The sequence below is a fragment of the Populus alba genome, chromosome 1, assembly GCF_005239225.2.
Source record: "Populus alba chromosome 1, ASM523922v2, whole genome shotgun sequence".
In the NCBI taxonomy this organism is placed as follows: Eukaryota; Viridiplantae; Streptophyta; class Magnoliopsida; order Malpighiales; family Salicaceae; genus Populus; species Populus alba.
The window spans coordinates 27,976,736-27,995,524 of NC_133284.1; the positions used below are offsets into that span (position 1 = coordinate 27,976,736).

The following is an 18,789-nucleotide window of genomic DNA, read 5'->3' on the forward strand; positions in this document are numbered from 1 at the left end:
TGTAAAAACACATTCTTGACGTCAAGTTGATGAATGGGCCAGTGTTTCACAAGAGCAAAGTTAAAATTATTCGAATTGTACCTGGTTTTATTATAGGAGAAAATGTCTATATATAGTCAATACCATCAATCTAATGATAGCCTTTGGCAACTAATCGTGCTTTTAGGCGATCCAATGTTCCATCTGGTTTTAGTTTGGTCTTAAAAACCCATTTAGACCCAATCGCATGCATATCTGGAGTGTGGGGAACTAATCGTCATGTATCACTGTGATGAAGTGTTGTAAATTCATCATCCATTCCAGCTTTCCAACCAGGATGCAACAGGGCTGCTTTAATGTTGTTTGGTTCACGAGGTATCATTGGAGATGATGTTATTGTCAAGGCATATTTAGGATTTGGCTTCACTACTCCATGTTGGGACCTGGTTAGCATAGAATGACGTGTTGTTGCTTCATGAGGAGGATAGGGCGAATGAGGCTATGCAGTTTGTGTATCATTAATTAGAGGGAAGAGTGCAGGTTGTATTTTATTGTTTAATACTGGTATTGAGGTCTGCATGGGGAAAGCTGTTGAAAGCTAAGTATTAAAATCAGTTCCATCATTTTCGAATGCAGTTGTTTCATGTGTTGAATTTGATGCGGACTGCCAAAAATATGGATCAACAGGTGGAAAAAGAAATAAGATTTATTGACGCAGACTGTTGTGGAAGAGCTTCTGTTTCTGCATCTGTTTCTAGAAAAGTGTTAGGCTCCGTTTGTTTGCTGGAAAGTAGTTTTCTTTTGGAAAGTGAATTCCGAGAAAGTATTTTTCGATGTTTGGTAGTGTAATGGAAAATGAGTTGAAAACACTTTTCAGTGTTTGATTATGTCATGGAAAATGAGTTGGAAAATAACTTATTAATATTTTATTGTTCTCAAGTTTATTAAAATAATGAGGAACAAATCTTACAAATTAAAAAGTTGGATAAGAATGAAATTGAAAAAAAAATAATTTCATAAATTATCTCAAATAAAATAAATAATAATCAATATAATAGAGATCAAATCTAAAAAATTAAAAAAAATGAAAGATGAAGAAATTAAAATAATAATAATCAACATTTCATAAATTATTTCAAATAAAATAAGTAACAATCAAAAGAATGAGGATCAAATTTGATAGATAAAAAATTTCAATAAAGATATGATAAGGAAAAAGCAAATAGCAATTATAAAAATAAGGACCAAAGTTAATATAAAAATAAAATTTTAAGAGATGAAATTAAAAAAATAAATATTCAAAACAAAATGTATATAGCAATCAAAAGTTTGAGAATCAAATTTGATATAATCAGCAAATAATGACATTTCTAAATTTTTCACAATTTCCGGAAAGTGTTTTCTCCCCAAATTTTTCAGGAAAACACTTTCCTGAAAACCAAGCCAAATTTTTCTTTTATTGGAAAGTGTTTTCCATTGACCAACTTTTCTACTGGCAAACAAACACAAGAAAGTTTGGAAAGTGATTTCCTGGAAACCACTTTCCAGAAAACAAACACAGCTAAAGGGAAAACACTTTTCTAAAAACCAAGTTAAATTTTTCTTTAACTGAAATTGACTGGAAGGTGTTTTCCATTGACTAGAAAGTGTTTTCCGTTGACTGGAAAGTGTTTTCCGTTGACCAACTTTTCTAATGATAAACAAACACAGGAAAGTTTGGAAAATGGTTTCTTGAAAACTACTTTCCAAGAAACAAACATGGCCTTAGAAAATGGCATCCAGAAATCCTGAAGTGACGTGTAATCAGGTTGTGTTTCATGTAGCATGAAATATGGAGTGTCAAAATGTAGGGATGATGATGGTATTCGATTAATAAGAAACACTGCTGTGGTGAAGGCTTCCACCCATAATGAAAGAGGTGCACTGCTATGAAACAACATTATCATACTTAATTTGCGTATAATTATGTGTCTTCTCTCAACCATACATGTTTGCTCTAGGGTATAAGGGCATGAGATCTGATGAAGAATACATATGGCCATAAAGTGTGATGACAATCTAGAGTTAACAAACTCTCCTCCTCCATCGAAGTGAAAGATTTTTATTTTTTTATTGAACTGTCTTTTAGCATGCTGTTCAAATGCTAGATAGGTAGTAAAAAAAATATGATTTGTGCTTCAAATGTATAATCCAAGTATATATTTAGAAATCGTCAACTAAACATGCATAAAACTTAAACTTGCCAATATATAAAACTGGTGCAGGTCCCCACAAATCGCAGTGAATCTTATAAAAAATGCTGGAGATAGAATGTTCAAAATGAGCAAAATAAAGTTTACTAAGTTTTTCTAATTGACAACTATCACATAAATGTTCTGTCTGTGAAGGACCTATAACGTCAATTAACCCTTTATTCTTTAATAATGGAACAACTGAAGCTTGAGGATGTCCTAAGTATTGGTGCCAAATAACTGCAATGCCAGATTTGAATTGATAAGAGAAGTGTGCTTCTGGTACATTGGATAAAACATACAAGTCACCCTTCTTTTTCCTTGTTATTAGCCGATGTCTTGTCTTACGTTCCTTTACACAAAAATCAACATTAGAAAATTCACAATTGACAGGAAATTGAGAGGTTAGTTGACTTATCGAAAGCAAGTTTTTTTTTATATCTGGAACTAAAAGAACATCATAAAGAGGCAATGTCTTATCTTTTTGTTTAATGCACGAATCACCAATAGTTGTGATAGGTATATAAGAACCATCTCTAATTATGACAGAATCAGATCCAGAGTATTTATGGATATTAGTCAACATACCTTGCATTGCTTTCATGTGATTTGAAGCTCCTGTGTCAGAAGTCCATTCTATTTCAGTAATGGAATTATCTAAAGTGAGTGCAGCAAGAACTTGTGGAATCACATCATTCTGAGTTGTTTTTTTGTGTATCCACCAGCAAATTTTGGCAATGTAGCCTAGTTTCTCATAATATTGACATGTCTCATTATGATATAGATCTTGTTCTGTTGCTGTCATGCGTCGTTCTTCCAGCGGTGGTGGTTGTCATTGTTGTGTAGCTGATGTTGAATTGTCTTAATAGCTATGTTGTTGGTTCCGAAATTGTTATGCTTAGAATCCACGACCAGCAGAAGTAAATGTGTTGTTGCGATTCCTTGGCATATTGCTTTGAAACTATTTATGTTATTGTTCATAGAAAGCTAAATGTGGGGTGAGTTGAGAAAAAGGTGCATCTAATTAGTTTGAAAACCAACTACAATGTTGATCCAGACTTTGCAACTGTGAAATCAGTTCTATGTATGTTGGTCTTGGTGGTTTCAATATTGTTGTTGTAAAGGTTTCATACTACGGTCCTAGACTTGTGAGAAAGCAAAAAACCTTTTCTTTATCTGGTAGGTGTTTTCCAATACCAACAAGATTGTCACATAAACCTTTAAAAATATATATGTGATCTACAATGGTCATGTTGTCATCCTTACGAAGATAGGTCAGTTGTTGTCGTAATGTAAACTCGCGCTTTTGAGAGTCTTGTGCATGAGCATCTTTTAGTTCTTCCCAGACTGTAAGTGTTGTGTCTAAGCCGATGACAAGTCCAAGTGCTTCTTCAGAGAGGGTTCCAATGATCTAGCCCCTGAGAAGACGATTAGACTTTTGCCAAGCAATGAATTCTCTTGTCAGCTATAGTGTAGTATTTCCTGCTTCTGTGGTGTTTGAATCTAAAGTGGTATATTTTGTTAGGATTGGCGTTTCTCTTGTGAGATGATCAACCAAGTCTTGACTCTCTACTAAACCTAAAACTTGTTCTCTTCATAGTGGGTAATTGGATTGTATGAGTTTAAGTGTGACAAAATTTCTGACATTTAAAGATAAAGAAGTCATGGTGTTTAGAATAAGAGGCAAAATTGTTCCTGCTCTGATACCAAAAGGAAAAATAGAATTGCTATAGAAAAAAGTCTGTTTTTATTATCACACACACAATACTTTACTACATTGACAGAGAAGCTATATATAAACTTATACATTCTTAGTTGTTAGACGAAATAAAAAAAAGAAAAGATTGCTATTCTATCTCTATAATTTCAACAGCTAAATACTGAGAGGATTATCAAGTGTAACTGTCATCTTGCTGGAGTTTCCTTTATCTGTTGAACTACCATTTACATAGGAATTTGTAACTCCTAGGAATTCTTATCACCAACCATATTTTCTTTGATATATCTATGAGTATAATCATCTTTATTACTCCATAATTCTTCATTGTCACTTCATGATTTGTGGAATGGACTCACACGATTATTGCTAACAAGAGACTGTAAGTTGCTAATATTTCCGAGTAAAAAATATTTTAAAAAACAATAGCAACCACATTCCCAAACAAGCTAAAAGAACATTATTCTTTGTTTTTTTTTTTTTTCATTTAGTTTTTTAAAAAATCTAGAATATTTCATCCTACAACAAAGTTTACAACCCAAACCTTTTTAATATTGTTCTAACACAAGCAATCTAAAATAAATACATCAAAAGAAATTTGCCTCTGAAATCTTATTTTAAAACTCCATTATCTTAGATATTCAAAAAATGTTTTTTCACATGCTAGACAAATCTAGAGAGGCCTTCAATTCTATAGAAAAAATTGTAAAGCCAAGGTGAAAGTGAGTACCTCTCGATCTTCACGAAGGACATGATTTTATTGTGATCATGCTATTAAGAATTGCTATGCAAGTTTATGTGCTATATAAGTCCTAAATTTGTTCGAGGTTATAGAATTATTATTATTATTATTATTAATTAAACTATTCCAGAAACTATGCTCGTTCTACGAGCGAACACCATACGTAATGTTGAACACCATGTTAACTGGGTTTTATTGAGACATTAGCTTCAACGCTCTTAAGTACATGGATAAAAGAGAAATTCCAAATAGTGGAGGGTAAAAATTTGGCGCTAATTTGGTCGTTGATAAATTTAATTTCAAACAAAAACAAATTAAGTATGACCTCTTTATAGATACAAAGAAAAGGCTAGTATCAGCAAGTCAAATGCCACAGCTTTCACTTCTCAATGCTCGTGCATTGTTTCATATTACACAGCCTTTGAATCCTTAGAGACAGCTCCAAAGAATATATTCGTGTCCAAGCAGATTTGAGGATCAAAAAATGAAATTACTGATATAAACCAGCAAAAAAGACTTCTTCGCGTCATTGGCACATATTGTGGCTTCGACTTCGTTCGATCTTGTTGACGTGTCTTTCAGTCTGGATGATCACAGACAGTTATTTGCAGGTGGGAATTATCCTGTTCAGCCGCATATTGTCTGATGAAAGCTCGTCTCCACCAGACCTCAAATGCTTTCTGGATATCGGGGCAGTCATCCCCCTTGCTAAGAAAACGGTCAAACCAAGTAAGCAAAATGGTCTGTTGTTGAAGCAATGGAAGGGTAAGAATTGTCTGGCTAAGTCCATCCTCCACCAGTTTCTTATCCACAGATCTACAAGACCTTGTCATCCACGCAAAGTCTTCGTAAAGAGCTTCCAACCAGGTAGACAGCAAAGAGAACCTGCAATCTTTTGGCACCAAGAGATGTCCTCTCCCAATTGCAATGCATAGTTGTGCAGTGATCTTGCTGATTTCATGTCGGTACATGGTTGGAATTCTAGAATGGAGAAGTGCAAGCTCCTTCTGATCTGCCCATAATTTCACAAATTCATCGCCAAGTTTTCTATCAATTAGAATGTCAACAATCCAGCGCATATTCTCAGCTTCTCGAGCTACTTGGGCCATTAAAACCCCTCTATCAACCCGGCAGTCATCTATGCCAGTAACTTCAGATAAGCATAGAATAAGAGAGCTAAGACATCTGTGGCAGAGAGAATAAAGGGAATCTTTAGAAACATCAAGCCTATTGCTGTGATCAGATGAATTTTCTCTAAAAAAGCGAGAAATCAGAGTTCTCATTTCTCGGCGGGCTTTGTCGTCTTTGGCCTGCATAACACCACTCAACAGTCTCAAGAAGATGTCATCAGCCCTAGTAGATGTAGATGGTTCGGATGACACTCTCTGGAGAACTTCAGATGCCAAGTCACAGAGCTGAAGTTGACTGAGTTGAGTTACAACCTTTTCCTCTTCATCCTCAGACCATGGAATAGCTTCCAAGCATTCCAAGCATGACTCAATCCCTGTTTCAAACATGATATCTGCAGATACCTAGAACAGAACACTAGTATTACCAATGCTTAAAGTTCAGCAAGCAAAAAAAGTAACATCATTATTCCACATACAAATCTCTCCCTTGAAAATTAAAAAAAAAAAAAAAAAAAGGACAAGATGCATCGAAAATCAAAACCCAGGAAAGACGAGATCTTGAGGACAGAAAGAAAACAAGAAAAGACAGAGAATTTAAGTATACCTTGAGGAAAGCCAAGACCCTGGAGACGTCCTCATCCATCAATCTCCTCTTCAGATCATGAGAATACATCAAAACTAAAGTCTCCAAATAAACCTCAACATCATCACAGTCACTGATCTCCACAGATTGCATAACAACCCCTTGTTCTCTCCCTCTCAAAGTATCCCTAAAGAAGCCACTCTTTTCCAACAGAACCCTTTTATGCACATCCATTGAAATCCGTGTATGCCCATCTTTCCCAATTACTGTCAGCCTCACATCGCCCCTTCCATAGCAATTCAAGTCCTCAAATTCTTTCATTATTTTTGAGATTTTACTTTGTTGGTTCTGTTCCTCTGACATCATCTGGAACAAAGTTTGGTTTTGGTGATCTGGATATGCTGGAGTAGTAGTATATGGTGGAGAGAGATTGTTAAGGCTCCTATTACTCCTACCATTATTTGAGACCATCTTCATCTGAGGTGGAGTTGTTGATGATGGCAAGTTAAAAGAAAGAGTTGGGTCTGAGGATAAAAATCCTTGCTTTATCATTCTTGACACTTGTCTTTCTGAAGCCATCTATTCGATCTACTTGGGTTTTCCGGCGAATGAATGGATACGGGGAGCAACAATTTTACTGCCTGGATTTGGTTAAAATGTGGGAAAGTTGAGGAGAAAGAAAGAAACGGAGAATCCAAGAAAGAAGGGGAGGTGTGGGGCTGTTATGTTTCTGTAATTATCACTTAATTTATTTTCTCTGCTGTGAGGTATATGATTATAAAATAATTCTGTATTTTTGATCCCTTGGATCGGATATGATCCATTTCATATACATCATTGGATCAAAATATATTAAAATCCCTGTATCTGCATTTTTCAAAAAGACAGTGAATCTAAATGCATAAAAACCAGCCCTAATAATGAGATTTAAGACTCAAAGGGGTTTTCTGTTATCTCTTACGAATTATCACTAGGGATTCAGTAAATATGTTGCTGAATTTGAAATAATTACTTCCTCAAATTACTGATCGCAACAATTATGTGCTTGGCATACCATGAGAATTACTTTGACCATGAAAGTTACTTTGACAAGGTTAATGCCATTTCAGATCCTCCTATACAGCTGCAGCTGGCAAGCTGGAGAAGCTTCAGACGGTAGATCACTCTAACCATACATTTTGTGGAGAACCCTCTCCTTTGGGGTATCTCAAGAACCTGAATACCTGTCAGTTTCAAACTTTTTTATACTTTGGTATTATTATTATTATTATTATTTTGGTTTCTTAGCCTTGAATAAGATATCAATTTTTTAGGACTCTAATTATGTATCTGTTGATTTTTTATCTAGTTCCAACAATCTGCTAGTTTATGAGAGAAAGTGAATCATCGTGTTCAAGTGATTGTACCTAGATAACCAGCTGCTGCAAATGTAAGTTCTTTTTTAACACCTCAGTTTGTGTTTTTCTGTATTTAGTGAATGATCACTAGATCTTAGCTAAACTCATTCTTGCTTTATGCGTGATAAATTCAACACTCGTTAGTTTATGAGAGAGAATGGAATCACTTTGTTCCAAGTTCCAGATAGCTAGAAAGAAAATGAAGCAGAAAAGAAAGGTTTTAAGGAAAAGATAATAGAAAGCAGCTTGAAGAGCAAATGAAGCAGCGAAAGAAAGGTTTTAAGGAGACCCAGGAGCGGACTCATAAGATCACGGTCACCCTTTCCTTCAAGAGTGTTGAAAACCTACGAAAGATTTCATCTTTAAATCATATTTTTACATGCTTGAAAGCTGAAACACTATCTGGCTATGGTTCTTTGTTATATGCACGTCGAAGTAAATCCATGGCGATTTGGAAATTCTCACTGCTTTCACTAATGATTTGTTTCCAAGGTTTGGTTTGTGCTTTCTTGTACATCTGTCACTTCATAATACTTAAAAAGTGTTTGTTATTTTCTTTCTTTATAGCTATTTCCACCTCAAATTTAGTTTTGAAATAAGACACTGTTATTTTTTAAATTATTTTTTGTTTTGAAAAATATTAAAATAATATTTTATTATTTTTTAAAAAAATTTATTTTTAATATTAATATATCAAAATAATTTAAAAATATTAAAAAATTAATTTAAAATAAAATAAAATTCAAAAACACTTTTACCCTGCAAAAGCATCGAAATAAATGCACATGCAACTTTTTGACCGCATTTTACTTGCTTTTTGAGGTGAGCTCGGTTTTTATTAAAAAGAATCGATCCAAATATATATATTGCTTTCGTGTTCTAGCGTGGATGTAGAGTTGAATCTTTAACAAGCATCCTTTTTTGAATAACTAGATTGTAGCATAGCTTTTTTCTCTTCTCCAGTTATCAGTGAAGCGCATTCATGAACCTTTTTTTATTTTTTTATTTGAAAAAACTATATTTTTTAAAAAGTGTATCTTATAAGTTCAGGTGAGTGAGTAAAATCCTAACTGTTCTACATTTATATAAAAAATACATACCCTGACTTGAACTGAAAACCTACTATATAAATTTCAATTTCTTTATGATCACACCACACCTTCATGCATTCATAAACTTGCTACCGCATAAGCCATGCAATGCAAATTGGCTAGCAGCTCAATGGATCGATCATGGAGGAAATTCGACCAGCAAAATTATAGACTCTTGACATAATAAAAGGTTCAAGTAATAAAGCTCCACTTTTCGATTAAAAAAATAACTTTTTGGGGTTATCCGAAACAATTCAATCAAATCTTGATCAAAATTTTAAATTTCAATTATTTTTATGAACATGCCTATTCAATTCAATACCAGAATTATTAGACTAGGCCCGGTCCATGATCCAGGCCATGGCTAAATTACAGGTTGGGCAATGGTCCATCTCAGTTTCATGGGGCCATGTTATTCAAATCTGGAGGAGAGTAATCTCTCCTAGAGAGACAAGAACCTTTCTTAACTGGTATCGAAAAGTTGATTATACTGCAGATGCATTCTGCACAAGGCCTGTGACTAAGCACCCTTGTCAGAAGCCCTTTGTTTTCTACATGAGCAGTTCTAAATATGATCGAGCTAGGAAGCAAGTGATCGGGGTACACGCTCGCAGTTATTTTTGGAATTGTGTAGCTTTTGTTACTGTAATTTAAAAAAAAATATTTTATAAAAAATATTTTTAGTTAGTATTGGTTTGAAAAAATACATGTATAATTAAAATTATGGTTGAAATTGAAATTAAACAAAAATAATTTAATATATTTGATTAAAAACGTTTCCATGACTTTCTGACTGTGCAACAATATCAAGTAAAATATTAACAGGAATATAATTGGGATTACAATCAAATTCTACAAATACTACTTTATTATATAATATTTTTTTTAATATAATTATGTAGTGTTATTGAATAATGTTAAATACTAATTTTTCGAATAAAACATAATGCCTGAAAAATTTTGTTAGATTTTTTTTATTTTACTGGTGGGATCCAGTCCAATACATTTAGATTAGAATCGGAACCCATCTAAATCATGAACAGTAAAGATGTTTTCCACTATTCATGTAAACAGTTGAGAGTGAATTACTCTCCCCTCCTCTATTATTTACATAAACAATAAAAAAATGAATTAATTCAAGTGAATAGCGAAACAAAAGCATAAAAAATTTGTTTTTGTTAAACCACGCCGTAATAAGTAAGTCCCACCAAAACAAAACTTAGTTTTTAACTTAATCAAAGATTAATATTTGTGATTGACTGTCAATCTTAGCCACGGTTTCAATGCCAAATGGACACTAAATCACGAACACCTCATTGCCGGTGAAAAATGGCATCCCCAGAAAGAATTTACTCTGTTGTAGTATTGTAGAGGCCCGATCACCTTCGATGGCTCAAGGTAATTATAAAGTTGCTTTTGAAAGAGTATGGTTTTCTTTAATAAAGCATTAATGTTATTCCATGGGCGCTAATTACACTGCTGTTATGCACACAGTCCGAGTCCTGACTCCAAAAAGAGTTGATTCAACTCACCTAATCGATAATTATATTCTGTTCTCCTTTCGGCAGCAACACTATGAGAAAGGAAGGTCCTCTAAGTAAACCTGCAACTGTAGCAAAAGATTCGTACCTCTACAAATTTCGAAGGAGACGACGGGAGGAAAAGGAAACATAAACTGCAGTCGTTTTGGTTAATACATACGGTCAAAAGCTACCGAGTGTTTCCATGATACTGATCCTTCTCTGCTTGCATGTGCAAAAGAAGCGGATGCCATTTCAATGAATGCTGAAGGCATATGGGAATAAGATTAATAGAAGGGGTAGTATAGAACAGAGATAGAGCTCATAACAATGTTTAAAATAGATTGAGCTGCTGCACCAAAGAACTCAGACTCTGGTTTTCAGAAGCCATTTGTTTGCTTCATTTGGTGAATAATTTCATACAAGATCATGATTGTCAACCATAGTTTTAAGACCCGGCCCGGTACAAGGCCCGGGTTCCTGGTCTTAACCGGGTCGCTGGGTCAATTTTTTTTAAAAAAATCAAAATAATGTCGTTTCAGTAAAAAAAAAAAAAAAAAGTTAACGGATTTGCAAACGGGTCTTGCTGGGTCATATTGGATTTTTCATTTATTTTTTTTTCAATCCCGATCTTATTTCAGTTCCGAATCGATTGAGTTCTAAATTGGGTTTCAAAACTATGTTATCAACGTTTAGATTTCTCTACAGCCATCTAGTTGAAACGTGTTTTCTCTTCTTCGAGATGAAAGCAAAAGCAAAGGATAAAAAATTTGTTATATGTTAAAACCTTCAAGGATAAAAAATATTATACTGGAAAGATTTTAAAAAAAAAAACTTAATTTCATTCAATAATATCTACACTTATCAAAAATTTATTACAATTATATATATATATATATATATATATATATATATATATATATAAAAACCTAGAAAACCCTTGAATAAGACAAAATAAGGTAGTTAAAAATATTCCCTTCAAATAGAAAAAAAAAACACTAGAAAAGTATCATAATAAAAAATAAAATATTTATTTTCCTAAAAAAACTCTTGCATCGGTATTCACATGTTAGAAGAAATTCATCATCAAATTTAGTTTTTAGTTAAAAATTATCTTTCATCAAAAACAATTTGTATGTGAGTCACTTCATTATGGTCTCTACCATCTCTGTGCTGGCTATCCTATTATGAATCCCTAGTATAATACTTTTATGTGGGTTATCTTATTATGAGTTTCAACGCCAAGATTTTATCATTTTGAATGATAAAACTGACATAGACAAAAATAACATAACTGAACATCTTTTTTTAAAAAAGGAAACTTTTTCATCCTCTCCTATATAAACACATCTTGTTGAGAAACTTTTTTAAGCTATGGTTGTTCTGTAATACACAACAAAGCAAAATAACTACTAAAAATTTATTAGGTTTTAATACTAATTGAAGCAGGTAAAAGCGAAGGATGAAGATGTTTGTTACACGGAAAAATCCTCACAAAGTAAAAACATATTAAGTATAGAGAGACTCTTAAAATACATAGTTTTATTTATGTATTTCTACTTGTTAAAAGACTATTATAACTTTTTATACAGGAAAATTAGAAAATCTTAATAATATTGAATAAAAAAAATAAACTAAGAAAAATTAGATAAATAACTTAATAAAAAATAGAAACAGAATAATATCTATTTCCCTAAAAAAAAATTATTGTATCATTTTATCTTATCAAAGTGCTCATAGAAAAGAATCCTTTAACCTTTAATCATATTTTGGAACCTTCTGCAACTAAAAGAAAATTTTGTGTGATAGTTTCCACCGTCTTATTAATTATTCTTGATTTACTTTGAAGAAAAAGACACGTATGAAAAACATATTCTTAACCCACAAAAAAATAATAATTTAACCATTTAGTTAATTATTAGTTACTCTTGATTACCATAAAAATTCTTAATTTTCTTTTCCAAACTAATCCAGGTCTTAATTTTTAATTTTATTTTGTGAGATTGAATGGTGCGCATGCACTCCAGACTAATCTTATGGGTCTTAATTTTTAATTTTATTTTGTGAGATTAGATGGTGCGCATGCACGCCACCAATTGCACTTGGATTGGATTCTGATAAATCTAAATTTCCATTTCATTGCATGGAATGGAGTGTTCGCGTCTCAGCAAAGCATCATCTTCCTCCAAGTTCATGGGTGCTCATCATCTTCCTCCAAGTTCTTGGGTGCTCTCCAACAGTCATACAGCTGAAATTTTTGGCCGTTACCTTCTGGTTAAAACTCCCACCAGCACCCAGCCTTATTGTGAAGGCTTCCTTAGGAGAATCTGATAAGAGATGCCTTTGCAACTTTGAAAATGTCTTCGTATTGTTGCCTTAGACATGGAATATACCATGCCAGTGCAACTTATGGCCAGAGGAAGAAGAAGATGATCAGTGTTCCTGGTAAAGCTTTCCCAATTCAACTTTCCATTTCTAGGTGCTAGGTCCAATTACACAGGAAAACAAATATATAGAGGTGTGCCAAAAAGAACACTTTGAGCCTGAAATTAGATGAGCGCACTTATTACTGTGGTTATTAAGGCTAGTCTATACAGAATGCGAAAATAATTCCTAATGAGAGGCATCTTACATACAAAAACCCAGCTCTCATGTACAAGGATGATAATTTCTGTAAGAGGATGAAAATGTAACTATTGCCTGCTATCTCCCATGTAACAAAAACCGATACCAGGCACTAGGAATATTAACACTGCAAAAATGTGTTGGCCGCTTCATTCCTAATTTTTGGTTCTCCAGATTGGTCATTTATGAGCAATTTATGTTCTACCATTGTCCTTATCCAATCCGGGATGAGATGGTTTCCTCCGAGGGTCTTGTAAAGGATGGATTCGGGGATCATATTTGTGAGAAGCTAGATAGTTCAGAGCCAAAACCACATCAGATACAGCAGGGCGCATATTGGGCTGCTCCTGCACACACATTGCAGCAATGGCGAGAGCTTGGTATAATCCTTTTATTGGATATTGACCTTGAAGGAAAGGGTCAACCATGCATGAGAAGTTCCTCCGGTCTTTGAACATGGGTCGCGCCTGCAAGAAAATCCAACAGATTTCATAAGCCTGTCACTGGTACTACTCTTGGGTTAACAAAATTCCATTTTCTACTTCAATTTGCAAAATACAATCATGCAAATCTACAATGATCACATTGGTACAAGAGTTCTTCCATTTGCTAAAAAAATTAATTATCAGGAAATAAGATTAAGAATTTGCTCAGGCATAAGATCAAGCCAACGCTTAATGAAAGCCAAGGGTGTAAAGTTTCTGCTTGTACCCTATTTGAAAACTTAAAAACAACTTGAAGATATTGATGTGGGACTAGACACTTCCTGAAAACTATCAAGAAGTTTCATCATTCATAATACTGCAATCTACACATGAAGTCTTGCTAACTGGAGGCAAGGCTACAGTAAAGCCATCTAAAGGACTATTGTTACCGACAGCAGGAAGGTTCAAGATATGAATTTTATAGGAGCAGCAAGAGAAGTGAAAACAAACAGTTTTGTGCAAGTTACAACAAAATTAGGGAGGAAAGGACTACAAAGGGAAGCTGAGTTTATTATGCAGTGCATTTAATTGATATCTTTTATCTAACATATAGAAAGGTATTCATGCTTTAGGAAAAGTTTCTACTTGCTGATACATATTGCATTTGCAGCGTGCTTAGTTTAATTAAAAATTGAATATGGAGTGCATAGCCATGCCCTTCTAAACATTTTCTCATGGTTAAGCATTGTTGAAGCAAGCCATGCGCCAATTATTTATCGTTACATTATGAAATTGAAGATCTTACATTCAAAATGCTTTTTCTGCACTGCAAGTTATCAAGATATTCCAGTTATAGTCAACTTGAATTGTAAACAAATGATTTCAAGACTAGTTAATTGTTCTACAGATCTTGATTCTATAAGCACCGGAAGCAATCTAGAGAGAGAGAACCATAAAATGATCATCTATATTTCACAACAATGGTGTCATCAGAACCAATTAAACATGCAGAGCCAGTTTGTTCAGACAACTTCCAAATGACATCAAAACATTAGGTTCTTCTTAATTTTATCATAACCAGTAAAGGTGCCATTTCAGTTTAAAGAACTAATACTTTAAGAGTGGACCAACAAGAACATGTTTCCTTGAAAGCACAGTTAAACTGAATTAAAAAAGCAAAGACCTTAGCAGCAATGCAAAAACAAAGACATCCATCAGATATTGTCTTACCCATGCAACCAGATTTTGCTCACTGCGGTCTTTTGTTTGATCAATTGCTTTCCTGCCTGTGATGAGCTCCAAAAGAACAACCCCAAAGCTATAAACATCTGATTTAAACGTCAGCTGACCTGTCATTGCATAATCTGGTGCACAGTACCCATATGTGCCCATAACCCTTGTAGAAACATGAGTATGGTCACCGCTGGGTCCCACTTTTGCCAGCCCAAAATCAGATAGCTTAGGATGATAGCCCTCGCCAAGCAAAATATTGGAGCATTTTAGATCACGATATATAACAGGGGGTGTCATTTCATTGTGCAAATACTCTAAACCCTTTGCTGCACCAGCAGCTATTTTCATTCTTGCATTCCAATCAAGCGGTTGCCTATTGGGCGGAATATCTGAACACAGAAATGAGAAAAACAAAAGTGTTAACATTTAAGAGAACAGTAATTGGTAAAACACAAATGTAAACAATGAGAATGAGATGCCAGGAGACTTAAATACCATGCAAATGATTTTCCAGAGATCCTAATGGCATGTACTCATAAACCAATAACCTCTGATCTCCCTCAGCACAAAATCCAATCAACTTGACAAGATTTGGATTGTCTGCTAGACTTAGTGTCAGTACTTCAACTACAAACTCCCTTATCCCTTGAAGTCCATTTTGATCAAGTTGCTTGATAGCGACAACCTATAACAAAAACAACAAAACACAATTTAAGTCTAACCAACTACTGAACAGTGAACATAAGCAAACTATAAAGGAGACGCTTTGCAAGGAAGGTACCCTGTAATGAAACATAAATCTATTGGCAGACAACATTTCTGTATGCAGTAAATGACTTATTTTGTACCTACCTGGCTGATTTTTTCCAGGTACCCTTTGTAAACTTTGCCAAAACCTCCTTCACCCAAAAAACAATCAGACCTAAAATTGTCAGTTGCGGCCACGAGTTCCTCAAAAGTAAATGTTTGAGCCGGATTTCCATTGTTTCTTATATCCTTAGAAATCTCATCCTTCAAATTTAAACTCTTTACATCCAACGACAGTTGATCATCCTTGGACGCCCCTTCTTCCCTTGAATCGTTCACATATGGCTTCACTTTCATCGACCCTAAAAAGAAAAGAATAACAAACAATCAAAAGGGACGGCCATGAAAGCTGAAAGCAAACACAAACGACAAGGAAAAAAAAATAGTGTACACCAAAGAAGGGTTTTGTGCTATGTATGCAAAACATAAACCCCAACAACAACGAAGAACTACCTCTCTTCATTTAGAGAAACGTTTCAAATTAAACGATTAGACATTTTACCAACCCATTTTAGCAAATAAATAAACAAAATCGAAAATTCTTCTTTTTTTTCAAATTAAAGCGAAAGAAAAAAAAATGATCAAAAATTTAAAAACATAAGAAACCCTTTGCGTTCCAGTCCATTGTGATTGATTTTCAAGAGAAAAGAAACCCTATAACATATCAATTGACTGAAAACAAGAATTAAAACGATAGTAGCAAAACAGGAAAACAAAGGGGGGGTTACATTTCAAAATTAAAAACGATAAAAACTTTGGTCATGCAAACTTTAGCTACCTGAAGTTAGTTGTGTTTGATCTTTGCGTTTAATGTTACTGTTATTTTCATCGATGCTGCTGTTCTCTGATCGCTTACTCGATTTTCCGGAAAAGCAAAGAAAACCCATATAGTATACAATTCCTCCTCCTCCTCCTTTTCCTATCCTCCGTTCTTCTCTTACTTTCTCTCGGTTTTGTTTGAACAGATGGAACAACAGACACAAAGAAAAACTAAGAATTAATAGGGTTTACAAATAAAAGAAGAGCTTGCTTGGCTTGGCTTGGCTTGGATTGGCTTCTAGGAGAGAAGTTTCTATTTAATTTATTTATTATATCAGGACATTTTTCAAGCTTCGATTAATTGCATATTGGTCCCTCTACGAGTAAGATTCTCTTAATATAATCTTCTATTCTGCTTTTGATTTATGTAATCTCCTCATCCAAGAAGCACTCTTTGTAATGCGGTCCCTTCATCAATTTTCTGTCGGATTCACCATTAATTTTTTATGCGTGACCTAACGTGTAAGCTAAAGCAGATACGCATAAAAAGTTTGTTGATTAAAAAAAAAAACTTATAAAATCATTAAAAAAGATGCACATTTTGAAAATAGAAATTAGATTGGAAAAATGAAGAAAAATATATTGCTTAAAAACTATTTGGAACATTATACCTAAGAATTCGGGATTCTTATTTTCATCTCCAAAAACCCTAAACTCACAAATCTCGCAAGATCTCTCAAATTAGCTGCAATTTAACTTCTCCTTGCTATATTAAATTACCTTGCCTTGTTATCTCATGACTGACAAGTCATATTTATCTTAAATACTTTGGCATGCGTTGGAAACAAAGTATAAATTTGGCAAAGGCACTATATTAAGAATTTTTCTTGAATAAAGGGACCATATAAATTAAGAGGAGGGTAAAAGGACCGCATTACTAAATTGCGAGGACTACCCTCGTAACCGGAGACAAAGTACATGAGATGATTAACCACTTCCCAGTTACGTCACTTAGACTCGTAGTTACCTTGTAAAAGAACACGTACCAGCAATACCAGGGGCTGTTTAGTAAAACCAGGTGTTATTGGTGCTGTCTTCTTACCGGATAGTTATTACAGTGATTTGGTGTTCCAAGTTGCAACAGAACAGATCTTCGTTTTTTTATTATTATTATTTTTCCTTCTAGAAGGAAATAAGCAAAGCAGTTTCACTGTTTTTATTTTTATTTTCTTGTATTACCTGCCCGTGACGTACGTATCACACCGACAGCGGTCTGGCTGGTCTTTTCTCGAGGCGAGAGAGCAAAGTCAAAGGCCATTTTTTTATATTGAAAACTTAATTTGGTGGCAACCGTTCGAGATTTGTTTCCTCTTCGAAGCGGGACCCGAAGATCCATCTTACGCGCTTTCCCATTTTCGTAACAGTAATTTGAACGGTGGTGATACCACCGCATTGAACATTAAATTAAAGTAAAAATCTTAAGGGCTTGGGATTTTAAATGTGGAACCAGTACTGTTCACACGCATAAAATACGATGGATCTGTTGTGTATTTTTTTAATAATTTATTTTGTTCTTTAAAATTTAATTCTAATTAAAAATCATTACTTTTAACTTTCTAGTTAATGGTGGAACTACATGAACAAAAATCAGAATAAAAAAGATATTAAACATAGATGACGTGCTGGAAATTTCAAGAAATATACATTTTAGTTCTCGTATTTTAAAAAAAAATATAAATTATATAATTTTGGTACATTAATACTTTTCCAATTCATTTTTTACATGAAAGTTCAATTTTATTATTTTTTTTAACCCTGATTAGAAAAGAAGAGAGAGAGTTTGCTGGATTCCAACATTAAAAAATATATATATATTGTTGACACCAATTTAAATAACCAAAACAGTTGATATTTGTGTTAACTATTTTTATTTGATTATAAGAGTTCATATTAGGTATTTTTTACCCTAAAAATTCATGAAAAAACATTTATAAACTCGGGTTGATTTTGATTTTTGAGATTTTATTTTATTTTTTTTTTAGGCCATAGATAGGTTTATCATGGTTCTTAAGGTATTTTTTAGGTGTTTTGAGTCAAACATGGGTTGAAAAACGAGTTTTTGAGTCAAAAAAATTAAATCCTAATTTTTTGGGCATCAGAATACCTAAAATTTGGACAAAACCAAAGAATACGTTGTTTGTCTCAACAAGCTACACACCATTTGATTTTTTTTTTTCAAAAACAATTGGAGCAGATAACATATCATCCACCTCAAATGTAAAAAAAATATAATAATAAGAATTCAGTCATACGGGCCTAAAAGTACAAACCCGTACTTGGGCCATAACAAATGGGTCAAGCGAGCTGGGCTAGCTTGGCTTTCTAGGCCCAACAACGCCTAACATTTTTTTTATTGTTTTTTAAATTAATGCTTATTTTTAATGTTTTTTTCTTCAAATTTTTTTATTATTTAGATTTAAATTAATACACACTCTCTTTTTTATTTTATTTATAGAGTCTCTTTTAATTGACAATTATTATTTTTTATCT

The 18,789-nt window shown here is 33.7% G+C and overlaps 2 protein-coding genes across 2 annotated transcripts; both read right to left on the bottom strand.

The window, feature by feature from the left end:
* Positions 1-4,977: 4,977 nt before the first annotated feature.
* On the bottom strand, positions 4,978-7,165 carry LOC118045657 (BTB/POZ domain-containing protein At5g60050). The gene is made up of 2 exons (XM_035054348.2): positions 6,404-7,165; positions 4,978-6,201 (listed from the first exon to the last, which is right to left on the bottom strand). The coding sequence occupies exons 1-2, from the start codon at positions 6,959-6,961 to the stop codon at positions 5,248-5,250; spliced, it is 1,512 nt and encodes a 503-aa protein (XP_034910239.1). The 5' UTR covers positions 6,962-7,165; the 3' UTR covers positions 4,978-5,247.
* Positions 7,166-12,926: 5,761 nt separating this feature from the next.
* LOC118045659 (probable serine/threonine-protein kinase PBL5) lies at positions 12,927-16,530 on the bottom strand. The gene is made up of 5 exons (XM_035054349.2): positions 16,259-16,530; positions 15,526-15,782; positions 15,169-15,358; positions 14,671-15,062; positions 12,927-13,482 (listed from the first exon to the last, which is right to left on the bottom strand). Exons 1-5 carry the CDS (start codon positions 16,365-16,367, stop codon positions 13,210-13,212), a joined length of 1,221 nt encoding a protein of 406 aa, XP_034910240.1. The 5' UTR covers positions 16,368-16,530; the 3' UTR covers positions 12,927-13,209.
* Between the last annotated feature and the right edge of the window lie 2,259 nt (positions 16,531-18,789).